Below are 14334 nucleotides of genomic sequence, written 5' to 3'. Positions count from 1 at the left end.
CAGAGATCCACTGTGAAGTCTGTGAGCTGAAGCTCATCTGTCTCAGTTGAGCCTCAGGAGTGACATCACTCCCTGGTTTCTGTTCCAGGTCTCCGTACCCCTGACAGACGGCCTGGATCCCATCCTCATGCTTACAGATGATGCCACCGTGGCTGCCTGGCATAACCAGGGCCTGCCAAATGATCGGATGTCCACCGAGAACGCTGCCATCCTGACCACCAGTGAGCGTTGGCCACTCATCATTGACCCACAGCAGCAGGGCATCAAGTGGATCAGAAAGCGGCTAGGGTCAGAGCTGAAGGTGGTGGGGCTGGGACAGAAGGGGTGAGAGGGAGCTATCTGTCTATTTGCAATCCTTATTTGAATATGCCAGGTAGTGCTAATATACCATACAAATTAAATTTGTATTCTGTTGCTTTTGACCCTGCAGATATCTAGATGTGATAGAACGAGCCCTGACTTGTGGTGAAACAGTTCTGATAGAGAATCTGCCAGAAAAGATTGATCCCCTCCTGGAGCCGCTGCTGGGCAGAAATACGATCAACAGAGGAAGGTTGGTAGTAAAAGTGCAACATAACATTAACATTGTTGTTCTTAGAAATACAAAAAAAACACTAAAAATATATATGTTTATATATACATATATGAGGCATCAGACCAGCTCATCTACCGAGAGTAAATACTTTGTTTTTTACTGTTGCTCAACAAAAGCAAGTTGAATCAATGTTGCAGTGCTCTTTATATCCATGTTGATACACAAGTCGATATGCCCACAGCCCATCACAAAATATCTGTGGTGTGAGACAATAGGAGCAGATTTGCCAGATGGTTGAATCTCAGTGAGCGCTGAAACACCAGTAAGACATGACTGAATGCATTATTATTGCCCACTCTTTAGATTATAAATGAATTTACGGCACGTGCTCTGAATCCCTGTGGCCAGCATATTGATTGGCCCATCAAGACGGGTGATAGATGTATATTTGTGTGTTCATATTCTTTAGGTGTGATGAATATTGAACAGCTGAGCCTCAGTGTAAAAAGCCGAATTGAGGGCAGTCATGGTTATGTATAAGGACTCCTGTCGGCCACAGAAAGCTGGCATGTAACGCACTTAATTCACGGGTCCTCCATCATTATGGCAAACTCAATTCACCTTCAATAATTTCACAACCCTGAGAGGTGATCCGTTGCCGTTTGTCTGCATTTATTTATCTGGAAACCGAATAATAAAATGACTGAATCAGCTTTATACTCAGTAACATGACTCATTGCCTGTGGATTATCCTTAAATCATAACTTGGCGTCATTTGTCAAGTAGTGGGGACACATTTAGGGATTTTTTGTCATTTAATTAGAAATAAGGCTTCACCACTAACGCTACTTGATATCAAATCTTTATCAGTAACTCACACATAACGTCCATGATGAGAACTTGATATTTAAACAAAACTGCTGCTGCCCGATAAAATCCACTTTCTTTTTTCAGTTAACACTTAATCCTAAACACACCCCAAAATTCTAAACTGGATATTTTACAGAAAATAATTGAAAATACTCAAAATCGACCTTGTTCTTGACTTCCCCTGCTAAAACGTTTATGCCTTCCTAACCCTGAGCTCTGTATGACCATGCATATCGAGCCTCTCGGTGCATGAGCTCCTTCTGACGTCCTGTCTGTCCAGACGTAACAATTCATCACGGTAAATCTGATTATAAGTTTATCCCTTGTAGATGACCCGCACACTTGTTTCTGTCGATGATTAATACAACCTGCTGGGCAGCCATGATGGATCTGGTAGGGCTCCACAGCTGAAGTTCATTAATAATTGGAATGTTGTAGAGTGTGAAGTAATGAATACTAATTATTCCTTTCATGGCTGACGGAAGACTACAAGCCAATCCATCAGCAAGGACTTTAATTTGGTGGAGTAATGGTTCTATCAATAGTACATTAATTCTGGCTTGTGAAGATATAGAGTTGAACCAGACCCAGGCCATGAGGAACCTGTGCTGTAAAATTGGGGCCTTGCCTGACATGTAAGGGGTAATTAGAGAAAAATGAAAAGCCACCAGGTTCGTCAAGCCAGTGCTAATTTAATTGAAACGCAGGAACAGATAAAAATTGGCTGACGCTGTGGCAATCTGTCATATTTATTCAAGATTATTTGTCAACAGTTTAGAGTGAAGTTCTGTCGCCTGTCAGAAGTTGTGGCGCACGAGAGTGAGGTCGGCAAGCTCGGATGGACAGGTTTCAAGACACAGAGAACGAGCACTGATAACCATCGTTATCATCGACATCGTTATCATTGTCATTGTTCTGTTTTGATTTGATAAATCACCTGCGCTGTCCTTGTACAGGTGATATTTCCGATCACTCTCACTTTCTCACTTTGAAAGTCGAAATGCAGTTACAGTGGGGGGAAAAAACAAAGTAACTTAAGCAGATTAAACTTTGTTGTCGTATATGCAATCAGATTAATGGCTCTTGTCAGGCAGATTTTTTTTAAATTATTTTTCTTTACAGCAGATAGAATTGCAAACATACGATCTAAATACACAGACTGGATCTAAAAATGGACGACATGGCTGCTCCCCAAAAGTGTCCCATCGACGACTGGGCGGCTCACTGCAGCATAAGCCATAAATTCCACCTCCTCCGTGTTAGTGGATGGGACAAGACCCAAACTAAAATAATCTTAAATGCAAAAATAGATCTTTACGTATTTCTTATCTCACCAATAAGTTTGCTTGTAATTAGTTATTTGATGCTGTAAAAATGGTTGTCAGTTAAGACCGACCTCTAATCGGTCGAGCACATGTGACAGTGTTACCTCGATACCGACGCTCCATCCCCTGATCTTTACTGTGCAGACTTCTGGATTAAAATGGGCAAAATGGGGCCGTTTGTATTCTGGATGTTTTAGCTTAATTTCTGGGTAGTGTGAGGAAGTGGAGAAGTGTCGGCCATCTTTATGTGCAGTCTATGTTCTAAACACGAAAGGTCGCTGTTTCTATATGAGATACAATTTAAAACAGAATAATAACCGAACATGGCGGTTATGTCAAAAATGTACTTTTCTGTTTTCCAGGTACATTCAAATTGGGGGAAAGTTGTGTGAATACAACAGTAACTTCCAGCTCATACTGCACACCAAGTTGGCCAATCCCCATTTTGCACCTGAGCTCCAGGCCCAGACCACACTCATTAACTTCACAGTGACCCCTGTGGGGCTGGAGGAACAGCTGCTGGGACAGGTGGTGTCCCGGGAAAGGCCCGACCTGGAGGCCCTAAAGGTGACCCCCCCCCCCGATTCATCCCACGGAAGCTTTAGACCATTTTCATTTATCTTTATTTTAAATGCACAATCACAGTCTGACATATAGAAAAGTTACATCTGAATTATTTTGTGTATGTTGCCCAAGATGGAGCTGACCACACAACAAAACCACTTCAAGATTGAGCTGAAGAGGTTGGAGGACGACCTGTTGAGTCGCCTCTCTTCGGCCTCCGGTAATTTCCTCGGTGATATTTCTCTCGTGGAGCAACTTGAGAACACCAAGACCACAGCTGCTCACATTCAGTACAAGGTGACGCTTTTACACTCACAGGGTCCTTGCAGTTGTCAGACAGTAGTTTCGTTTTTTTTGTCACTCAAGTGTTTTGAATGTCATGCAACAGCAACCGCCTCATTTTATTGCATTAGCTGCAAATGATGTGTAGTTAGTAATATGTGTAATGAGAGGGTTTTGGAGCATGACTGAGAGCCTAATAGCTCATTTTGTGCAATTGGCACACGCAGGTGGTGGAGGCCAGAGAGAACGAGACAAAGATCAACGAGGCTCGAGAACTATACCGCCCCGCAGCTGAGAGAGCGTCACTCATCTTCTTCATCATCAGTGACCTCAGCAAGATTAACCCCATGTACCAGTATTCTCTCAAGGTGAAACCTTTAGGCCTGATATTCTCTCAGGGAGCAAACACTGCATTATTTCAAACAGTACTCAGTTTTCTTTGTTTTCAAATCTGTCCTGTATGTTTGTGCTGCTTTCGGACATCGGATAATCTTCTTAAATAATATGTGATAATGTCTGAATCAGTTTTCCTGCCAGCCCCCTATTGTAAAAACTCCAGAAAATATCCTAGTGAGCCAGTGAAAGAATAGAGCAGGATATTGTCTGCAAGATTCAGAGCCAGGAGGCGAGTTAATGAGATTTCTAACACACAACACACAATAAACAAAACTGATAAGAAAACAGTTTTATCAGGCTTAAAAGAGGAGTTTTATACATTGAGGGTTCTGAAGTTGCTGTCAACTTGGAAAGATGTCAGAATTTTGGAAATATTTGCCAATGGCAGGTTAAATGTGCTGTAAATAAAAACATGTGATCTCTGTAATTAAATGAATAAGTCAGATCCTGCTGATGAGATTTAACTGTTGTTGTGAACGCGTCTGACTCTCAGAATCACCTGCTGTCTTCTTCATATGTTAAAGGCAAACAAAACAAACTTAAATATTAGTTTTTTGCCCCAAAACATCAGTATTTGTTATGTGTTTGCTATTCAGCCCAGTGTAGAGCCTGGGTTCACGGCTTTATGTCTGTGTGATTGTCCTTGTAATAGCACTGATCCTCCCTTTTGTTGTGTTTCAGACCTTTAACTCGGTGTTTAACAAAGCGATGGAGCGTGCAGAATGGGACGAGGATGTGAAGACCAGAGTGCACACCCTTGCAGAGGCCATCACCTATTATGTATTCCTGTACACCTGCCAGGGCCTGTTTGAGAGAGACAAGTTAACCTTCTTGTCACACACCGCCTTCCAGGTGAGGGACTCAGGGCCGCCCTCAAAGGTGGAGCCTCCTGTCATCCTCATCAATCACAGCACTTTTCTGCCCCCACATTAACTTCAATTAAAAGAAGTCAGGAGGGCCATACGCTGCCATTGATTACCTCTCACACCCTGCATCCGTGGCTGGGGTTCAGACAGTTGGTTCTGACAAGGGGGTTGGTTCCGATGGCATAATGCAATTATCTGTCATTGCGGCAACTGTTTTTTCGCCTTAGAAGTGATTCTCTGACGTCTGTCCTTCATGTGGCTTTTTCACATTCACAGGTACTTTTTCAGCCCGTTGGAGTTTACCCGATCCCCTTGTCAGTTTTCTTGTCATCATCAGTTGTTGTGGAAATGATTGAATGGAGATCAATAATACATTGATCAACATAAACTCTGTTTTCCCATCAGATTCTATTAAAACAAGACCTGATTGACGCTGAGGAATTTGACTTCCTGCTTCGTTTTCCTGTGGAAGCAAGCAAACATAGTCCTGTGTCCTTCCTCTCTCCATATAGCTGGGGAGCCATTAAGGTACAGTATAGACTATTAACATATCCCTTTAAAGCATTTCACACTGCGGAGAGAGGTCTTACAGTGTTTGTTCTTTGAGTGCAGGCAATATCGACAATGGAGAGCTTCAGTGGACTGGACAGAGACATGGAGAGTTCCCCAAAGCGCTGGAGGAAGGTTGTTGAATCCAGTTGTCCTGAAAAGGAAAGACTTCCCCAGGACTGGAAGAACAAGAGCTCCCTGCAGAAGCTCATAATCCTGCGAGCGCTTCGCCCGGACAGGATGACTTATTCACTGAGGTGAGTAAATAACCGCTTTACTTTGGTATAGGTAAGTGATGAACAGTCCATCACTAAAAAGAAACATTTACTGACAGGAACTTTGTGGAGGAGAACCTGGGAACAAAGTACGTGGATGCTGCCAGGCTGGAATTTGAAAAGTTGTTTGAGGAAAGTGGCCCTTCCACCCCCGTGTTCTTCATCCTCTCGCCTGGAGTGGATCCACTCAAAGATGTAGAAAAACTAGGTACCGTGTATGTTGCTTGATATTTACACCTCCTGATCACTTGGCAGGGTAAATAATCAGTGTTCTGTCTTTGCAGGTTTAAAGCTTGGCTTTTCCATCGACCAGGGCACTTTGCACAATGTGTCTCTGGGACAGGGGCAGGAAGAGGTGGCCGAGAGGGCTGTGAGGAACGCTTCTGAACTGGGCCACTGGGTCATTCTGCAGGTAGGAACTTTTCGTATTTAGTGACTAGATTACTGTGGCGACATCAGGCCGCTCTTCAAGCCAGCCGGTAATAATGCAAATAATCATATTATCTCACCCCCTGAGCAAGTGAAATAAACTCAATTTGGTTAAATAAAACACATAATTGGGTGCATCAGCTGCATTAAAGGCTGCAGCCAAGTCATTGCTTACTAGTTCAGAGCACAGGGAGATATTCTTGAAACAAATCTTCCTCATATTAAAAAAATATCAAAAGTAACAATTTTATCAAGGTATAACATGATATACCTGATCTGAATCTCTACCCATATGTTTTCATCAGTTTCTGTTTGTTAGTTAGCAGGATTATGCAAAAACTACACACAAGCCAACAAAGAATCCATAACATTTTAGAAGGGATCCAGATAATTAAGTGGATTAAGGAATTTCTTCTTGCTCTCTCAGGGCCTGTCTACTTTTCTTAACGTTTTGGGAATTTCTGTATTCCAGAACGTCCACCTCGTGGCTTGCTGGCTGCCCTCTCTAGATTCTCTTCTGGAGACAGCAGCAGTCGACAGTCATCCCAACTACAGAGTTTTCATCACCGGGGAACCAGCATCAAGTCCAGAGAAGCATGTGATCCCCAGAGGAATACTGGAGGATGCCATCAAAATCACAAATGAGCCACCCACCGGCATGAATGCCAGTCTGCACGCAGCCCTCAACAACTTCAGTCAAGTGCGTTGAAAATGTAGAATAATGTTTTAAAAAGAATTGAAATCATGTTAACTGTCATGTTTCTCTCTCTCTCGCTCTCTTTCAAGGACACTTTGGATCAGTGTTCCAGGGAACAGGAGTTCAACTCGATGTTTTTCTCCCTCTGCTTTTTTCACGCTTGTGTCACAGAGCGCCGTAAATTTGGTTCCCAAGGGTGGAACCATAACTACCCCTATAGCACCGGAGACCTCACCATCTCAGCAAACATCTTGTACAACTACTTAGAAGCCAACAGCAAAGTATTTTTACCACTCTTTATCACATTTTTCATTTTTATTCATATCATTATTGACATTAATACTAGTTTAATATTTTTTTTCTTTCACCGCTTTCTTACTCCGTGTAAATTAATATTAATAATGGTGCTGGCAGTAGCATTATTGGCAGAGATGCTAAATTACAGCACGGTGTCTCATTATTTATTGAAATCTTTTGTTCAACTGTTATTTGTGGAGAAAAAGTTCATTCCTTATCTTTTTTTCCCTTGAATTTCTTCTCTTACAACACAACCTATAATTTAGCTTTATTTCATGAAGACAAAAAATCCATTCTGAGGTTGCTGCACCCCTCACAGCTCCTAATGCATTTCTCTTACAACTCCTATTACTCTGGTCACAACCAATTATGTCTCAGAGGTATTCTGCCCTCCAAAAACGAATGTCCTTCATTATGTTAACCAAACAGTAACCTGTATGTGCGTATACAGAGAATTCATTAGGAGGGCAATGAAGCGTTATCCTAAATGTAATTACATGCAGCCAATGTGACAGTTCACAACGCTGCATAAGTGATCACTGCAATTAGAGCTGATGAAGGAAGCAATTTGCAAAACAATACAGGTACAAATGATTGTGAACCTCCAGCTTTTGTAATTTGTTATGAATCACAGGTTCTTTTCTTCCTCCTTCACCCTCACGGATCATAATCTCCCACTGAGGAGAAGACACTTCTGTCATACCTCAAATCAGTTTGTGTAAAGAAACATAATTTTGTTACATTTCCCCACAGTTATCTTTATTTAACGAGCTCATTTGGTGTAAGAGATCTTATAGTCACTGCTTGAAGTTAGAAAGAAGTGGAATAATGCAGAAAAAATTAAATCCTGGAAGTGTTTTTAATGAGGTTTGTCTTTAAAATTAAAGATGCTCCTAATTATTTAAAGACACCGTATTACTGTTATTTTAATTTAAATGTTATATTTTGCTCCAAACTATCACAGTCCATGCAGGTGCCGTGGGAGGACTTGTGTTTCCTGTTCGGAGAGATCATGTATGGAGGACACATCACCGACGACTGGGACAGAAGACTGTGTAAAACCTACCTGCAAGAATTCATGCATCCGAAAATGGTGAGTCAGTTTTCATGTTGTGGGCTAAGAAAAATCGATTTGGTTTTAACTAATCTATTGCACTATTAATTCAAACCGGTTTCACTTTGTAATTTTCAACCTTTAAAAAAAAATGTTGATTTTATTCAACTCATTAATTCTGATACAGACTTGATGTAGGATCATGTTCAGTTTGGTGGGGAAAATGTGCAGGTTTTTAGTTTCTCTGAGGTGTTCTCAAGGTAAATGGTGCCCTCTGGGGATGACAACCTAAACTGCAGCGTTGCACTTCAAGTCTCTGCTGTTGCTCATGTTTCTGCCTTCACTTAGTTCACTTTTGCACCAGATGTGGCTGAAAAACCTGTAACTGGCATGAATAGAAGGATTATTTGGTACTTTTAGTTTGTAGGAGCTTCAACTGGACCTCATCTAAGGTCAATGTGTTTAGTTGTATTTACAACGACAAAATTGCACATACCATGCTTTCAGTTATATTGAATTCAAACACACAGGATAAACTTTGCTTGCATTCAGATCTACGAGGGCTGTTAAGGTTTAAATTTCATATTAAAATGTGCTTTCTTTCGCTAAATGTTTGTTTTCTTAAATTTTCATTTCTCAGTTAGAAGGGGAGCTCTTTCTGTGCCCTGGGTTCCTGGCCCCTCCGTTCATGGACTACACTGGTTACCACAGTTACATTGACGAGCATCTCCCCTCTGAGAATCCCACTCTGTATGGTCTCCATCCAAACGCTGAGCTGGACTGCCTGACTGTCACCTCAGACAACCTCCTCAGGACTTTGCTGGAACTGCAGCCGCAGGACTCCTCCAGAGGAGAGGGGGCGGCTCAGAGCTCCGACGAGAGGGTGAGACTATTCCTAGAAAAAGGCAAACAAGGAGGATACAACAGTGACCTTTATCAATCAATCACATGTTATCTGTATAGCCCATAATCACAAATCATAATTTGTCTCATTGGGCTTAACAAGGTGCGACAAGGAAAAACTACCCCAAAAAAAAACAATTAACAGGGGAAAAAACATAGAGACCTCCGAGAGAGCCTCATGTGAGGGATCCCTCCCCCAGGGCGGACAGGAGTACAATAAATGCTGTGTGTAAGCATGTTTGTTGTGTTTTTCAGGTCAAGTCTGTCATCGAGGACCTTCTGGAGAGGCTTCCAGACGAGTACAACATGGCAGAGATGCTCACAAAGGCGACAGAGCGAAGCCCCTACGTTTTAGTGTGTCTCCAGGAGTGTGAGAGAATGAATCTCCTGCTCGCAGAAATAAGGAAGTCCCTCACTGAGCTGGATCTTGGTCTGAAGGTACACTCTCCTGGAAATCTACTGGAAACTCACATCTCTACTATGAACAGTAACATCTTTAATGAGGATTTCTCTGTTTACAGGGAGACCTCACCATCTCTTCCAGTATGGAGACTCTGCAGTCGTCCCTGTTCTGTGATTCGGTCCCAGACTCTTGGGCACGACTGGCTTATCCCTCCACTAAGACACTTGCCCAATGGTAAATGCTCATTCCAAATCAAACCGTGTCTTAAAATAATAGCAAATAAACCATTTATATAAGACTTTTCAACACAAAATCTCAAAGTGCTTTACAAGTCTGAAACAGAAGAGAAATAAATGGGCTCAATAAAACCAGGCAATAAAAATACTAGAGAATTTATGGAATGCAATAAATCGAAATAAAACCCTCACAATGAAGATAGATGCTAAGTTGGAGGAGCTGAGGGGCCCTGACTGAAAAAGTTCAGTCACCTTTGGTCCTGGAGGTCAGGAGCCCAGACTCAGAGGAGGAGGAGCGATTCAGCATTACGCCATGAAGTAAAATCTTAAACTATGTATTTCCTCTGGCCTTTACTGTGTTTCCCTGTGAAACCGACTTTGTTCATGATAACGCCAAAAAAATTGTTCTCAAAAAAGTTAGCACGACCCTTGTGTTGTCACAGCTTCAGGCACAATAGATTTAATGTATGTTTTTTTCCATTAGGTTTAGTGATTTGATGATCAGCTGTCGCGAGCTGGACACCTGGACTCAGGACTTTGTTTTCCCTGCAGTAGTTTGGCTCCCAGGTCTCTTCAACCCTCAGTCCTTTCTCACAGGTGAGGCCCCACTTTGTGACAGTGCTTGAAAAAGACGTGTTCACCAGACGTATTAACCGGCAGATTCATTTCTTTCTTTCTAGCTGTGCTGCAGAGCATCGCACGGAAGAACCAGTGGCCTCTGGATAACATGACTCTAACTGTGGATGTGACAAAAAAGACCAAAGACGACTTTGGACATCCGCCGCGGGAGGGAGCCTACATCCACGGACTCTTCATGGAAGGTTAGAACAAACCAATTCTCACACCCTCCAATACTTTCTACTGTATTCAATGACTTTATATAGATTTTTGAAATATTTACACTGGACAAATGAGAATCTGTGTCCTTCGTTCCTCCAGGAGCACGCTGGGACACTCAGGCCGGCATCCTCTCCGAGGCGGTTTTGAGGGATCTGAGTCCGGCCATGCCAGTGCTGTACGTTAGAGCTGTGCCCGCGGAGGAGCAGGAACTGGAAGGTACTTACGAGTGTCCGGTGTACCGCACTAAGCAGCGCGGGTCCACGCACGTTTGGACGCTCCACCTCCGAACCAAACAGCCTCCTGCTAAATGGATTGTTGCCGGCGTAGCTCTGCTGCTTTCTGTGTGAGAAGTGCGAGTGAGTATTATACATACACTGTATATAAAACTGGACATAGACTCTGGGTATAGTAAATGAAGCCGATGCAGAATTGCCCGAAACCTATATTCACCTGAATGACCAGCAGAGGGCGACTCCGCTGGTTGTAAAAAGGAGTCGAAATCGAAATTTGCAAAAATGTGTTATTATACAAATAGTTATTTTTACACAGAAGTGAATAATGTATTAGAAAAACGTTCCTCTTAATCATGTTTTATGATAATTACTAAAATAAAAAACTAGCTTAACATTGTTAATCTTGGTTTAAATGTAACAACTGTTTTTTGTAGTGTATGTTTATGTTTTAGATTTAAAGATAAAGTAAAGAGATCTGTGTTGAACCTGTGCTGAACCTGTGGTGTCTGATGGCGACACTGTTGAACCTCTCCCTTGAGATGGTTCAGTCTCCGCATGATTTGTTGGGAGCTTATGTCTCCATTTTAGACCATGTAATTCGGGATGGGAGCATATTTTATTGGAAGGTCAAGATTAAAAAAGCTCCCTGGCTGCCCTCTGCTAACTGAATGATACACAATGCCGTCTGGAGGGTTCCCGGACAGAATTCCCAGGAGATGATGTGCATGGTCGCTATTGACTTTTAAATGAGGTGCATTTGACATTGACCTTTTGTACGGCAGCGGCAGAATACTAACAGACTAGTGTAATTCATTCAGCCGGGGCCTGTTGGAGAAAACCTATTCAAAGACTCTGATTGCGTTGTATGAGAAAGCAACACATTAGATTACCCATCCTTTATCTGTCTGCGCTCTCTGTTAGCATCTGATGAACTTAATAAGAACCAAATAAAACCTCTAAAGACACGTTTCCTTATCTATTCTCACGTGTTGTTTTTTTTATCTGATTTGGTCGAGTTTAATTAAAAACTGAGATGTTTAGATCAAAGTTTGACTGTGTTGTGTAGATATTCTGAGGAAGTTGTACATTGTAAGGTTGAGATCTTCTGCAGGCTCTTAAAGTCAATAATCTCAATTTGAGGTCTTTAATATCTTAAAATACAATGGACTAGATCTTAAATATGTTTAGGTACATCTTGATTATGTTAACATTCTTTTAATGCTACTTCTGTTGTGCTTGAGAATGAGTTTTAAATGTTTTGGCGGGATTCAAAGTTTAGCATGCAAATTTATTTCAGTATTCGGCTTAGCTGTGGGAATGAATACCTTTTGTCTTTTCCTGAAGTTTGAGAGAAAACGTGGTGTTTCTAGGGTTATGCTCCACTTGGGGTATTATGGGCATGTCAAATTAATTATAGAACTTTCGTATTTCTTCATATCTGTCATGCTCGACACTGCTCATAAATCGAATTCATTATGGTCTTTAAAAGTCTCATTTAACTTTTTGCATTCAGCAGAAACGCTGCACACAAACAGCTCGGGAGAGAAAGTGTCAGAACAAATCATTTGCGTTTAGTATTCAAAGCGAGTTTATTTTATTCTTTGTTTTTATTAATCCTTTTGGTTTTTGCAAACAGACTGTGTGAGAGTCGTAGAAGCATCATGATATTTACACCCGTGAAGAAACAGGTGCGATATCATCTGCTATGATAAACAAGTGACATTATGATGTACAATTTACAGCCACTGATGTTTTTTTGGGGGGGATGGAAATCAGGAGTCTTATCTCCTCAAATGAGATTTGCTCCTCCAGCACTAATAACACTGCTGTGCTGCTCTTAATTTCTCCCTGCAGCCAAAGTGGCTACAGACAGACAAGTGGAGGACGGAGGATTGATTCCATGTATTGTATTGCGCCGAGGAAATGAAGAACCAGTCTTCCTGTAGCTTCTCTTCATCTGCCCTCTCTTCCCCTCATTAGCGCACCATAGCAGCTAGCCAGTCATTTGGTGACAGGGAAATGATACAGTGCTGGCAGTGTTTGGGAGGAAATGGCAGGGTGCGGGGTGCGGCGCAGCAGGGGTTGTGCCGCAGATAGTCATGTTAAAGGCCAAGCAGGACACCTGGTTAAAGGCAGCAAAGGGCATCTGGGTCACACCTCCGCCTCGCTGCAGCCGAGCAGGGAGCATTGTGTCCTGATGGGTTGATGATCCAAAGAAGAAAAGAACAAAGATCTCCCATCTGTAGCGTTTAGAAGTCACTGATTATGTGAAGAAACTAGTTCTCACCATGTGCATTGGCAGTGCAGGTCTCCAGCTGCAGTATTTTGATATAAAATGAAATGGAAAATATGACCAAAACTAGAGAGCGCGTACCTCTGTCGAGGCCAAACATCTGAAACCACATTTAAATTCACTAGATCTGGATTTTTATTCTTCTTATCAGTCCCTTCAATATGCCAGATTTTTTCATTAAGATCCATGAATTATTCTCTTAGAAATCCAAACGCCTCAACATGTTAAAGAGAGTGTAAACACATCCTGGCACTTTTCTCTGATCTGGATCTGCACCAAACTTTAAGTTGATCTTTTCTGACCCATATTTCATCTCTCCACCCAGTTTCATGTTAATGTGTCCAGTAGTCGTTGTGTAATCTTCCTTAAAGCATGTTCTCACCATATACATTTACAATATGGTTTAATATCAAGGAAAATGAAATGCATTCCCTTTTTATAAATCAATGAACAATATCAACAAAACCAGTATTTCATTTAAGAATCGTATATCCTTACTTAAAATCTATTTTAGATTATGAGGACCTACTTTTATCTGCAGATAAAATAAAACAACTTCCCGTCTCTCTGTTTGATGCATTTATTATAAATTTGTTTTTGGTAACTTGTTTACTAAAACCCACAGTGTATGCACAATATGTAGAAATAAAATAAAACGATAGCATTAAGTTTAGATTTTAAACACAAGGCTCCTGTAAATTCTAAACTGTACAGAGCGTGTTACAGCCACAGAGAAACAGTGAAAATTCATTAGTGACTTTGATGGTCTGTTAACTGATCACAGGTCAGATTAACTCATTTATTAACATTTTCTAAGCTTAAAACCCTTTGCTGTTGAATGATGGTATTAGTCCATAATGATCCTGTTTCAGTGTCTAACTTATCCCCTTCAGGGTTAGGGTTATACGAGTCCCGTCTTAGCCTTTTACCTCATGTTGAAAACCATAGCACGTGAGAAGTTAGTGATTATACAAAACAGAAAATCCTCTTCAGATTGTGATGATTTGAAATCCCAACAAACAGTTTGAATTATCTACATATTTCTAAATATAATTAATTTGTGATAGATATTTTGTATGTTTAATAAAATTCCTTTTGTTTTCTATTGTGCATTTCCCCTTGGAGCAGTTTCACATTGGAATTGTTGTAAAGTAATGAGCATTAGAAAGTGTCATCAGTCGTACTCAGTGTCTAAAAGGACTGAGAGCTTTAACTACAAAAACATTATCTCTGCTAACCTGGATTCATCTGAGCTTCACTGCTGTCACGGATACAAATGATCACTTA

At 41.4% G+C, this 14334-nt stretch overlaps 1 protein-coding gene across 1 annotated transcript in view; it reads left to right on the top strand.

Moving 5' to 3' along the window:
* The window catches only part of LOC128449390 (dynein axonemal heavy chain 11), a 37361-nt gene extending 26493 nt beyond the window's left edge, over window positions 1-10868 (top strand). The window contains exons 64-82 of the mRNA XM_053432523.1: window positions 89-324; window positions 431-553; window positions 3093-3297; window positions 3427-3591; window positions 3804-3944; window positions 4654-4824; window positions 5244-5366; window positions 5451-5644; window positions 5722-5870; window positions 5947-6074; window positions 6564-6791; window positions 6878-7069; window positions 8059-8178; window positions 8780-9022; window positions 9298-9480; window positions 9564-9679; window positions 10166-10278; window positions 10362-10502; window positions 10621-10868. Coding sequence (XP_053288498.1) covers window positions 89-324; window positions 431-553; window positions 3093-3297; window positions 3427-3591; window positions 3804-3944; window positions 4654-4824; window positions 5244-5366; window positions 5451-5644; window positions 5722-5870; window positions 5947-6074; window positions 6564-6791; window positions 6878-7069; window positions 8059-8178; window positions 8780-9022; window positions 9298-9480; window positions 9564-9679; window positions 10166-10278; window positions 10362-10502; window positions 10621-10868 — 3219 coding nt within the window. The remainder of the gene's footprint in view (window positions 1-88; window positions 325-430; window positions 554-3092; window positions 3298-3426; window positions 3592-3803; window positions 3945-4653; window positions 4825-5243; window positions 5367-5450; window positions 5645-5721; window positions 5871-5946; window positions 6075-6563; window positions 6792-6877; window positions 7070-8058; window positions 8179-8779; window positions 9023-9297; window positions 9481-9563; window positions 9680-10165; window positions 10279-10361; window positions 10503-10620) is intronic.
* Window positions 10869-14334: the final 3466 nt, after the last annotated feature.

The sequence above is a fragment of the Pleuronectes platessa genome, chromosome 10 (assembly GCF_947347685.1).
Source record: "Pleuronectes platessa chromosome 10, fPlePla1.1, whole genome shotgun sequence".
In the NCBI taxonomy this organism is placed as follows: Eukaryota; Metazoa; Chordata; class Actinopteri; order Pleuronectiformes; family Pleuronectidae; genus Pleuronectes; species Pleuronectes platessa.
Note: the sequence above shows the minus strand (reverse complement) of the source record. Positions and strands in the feature narration are given on the sequence as shown.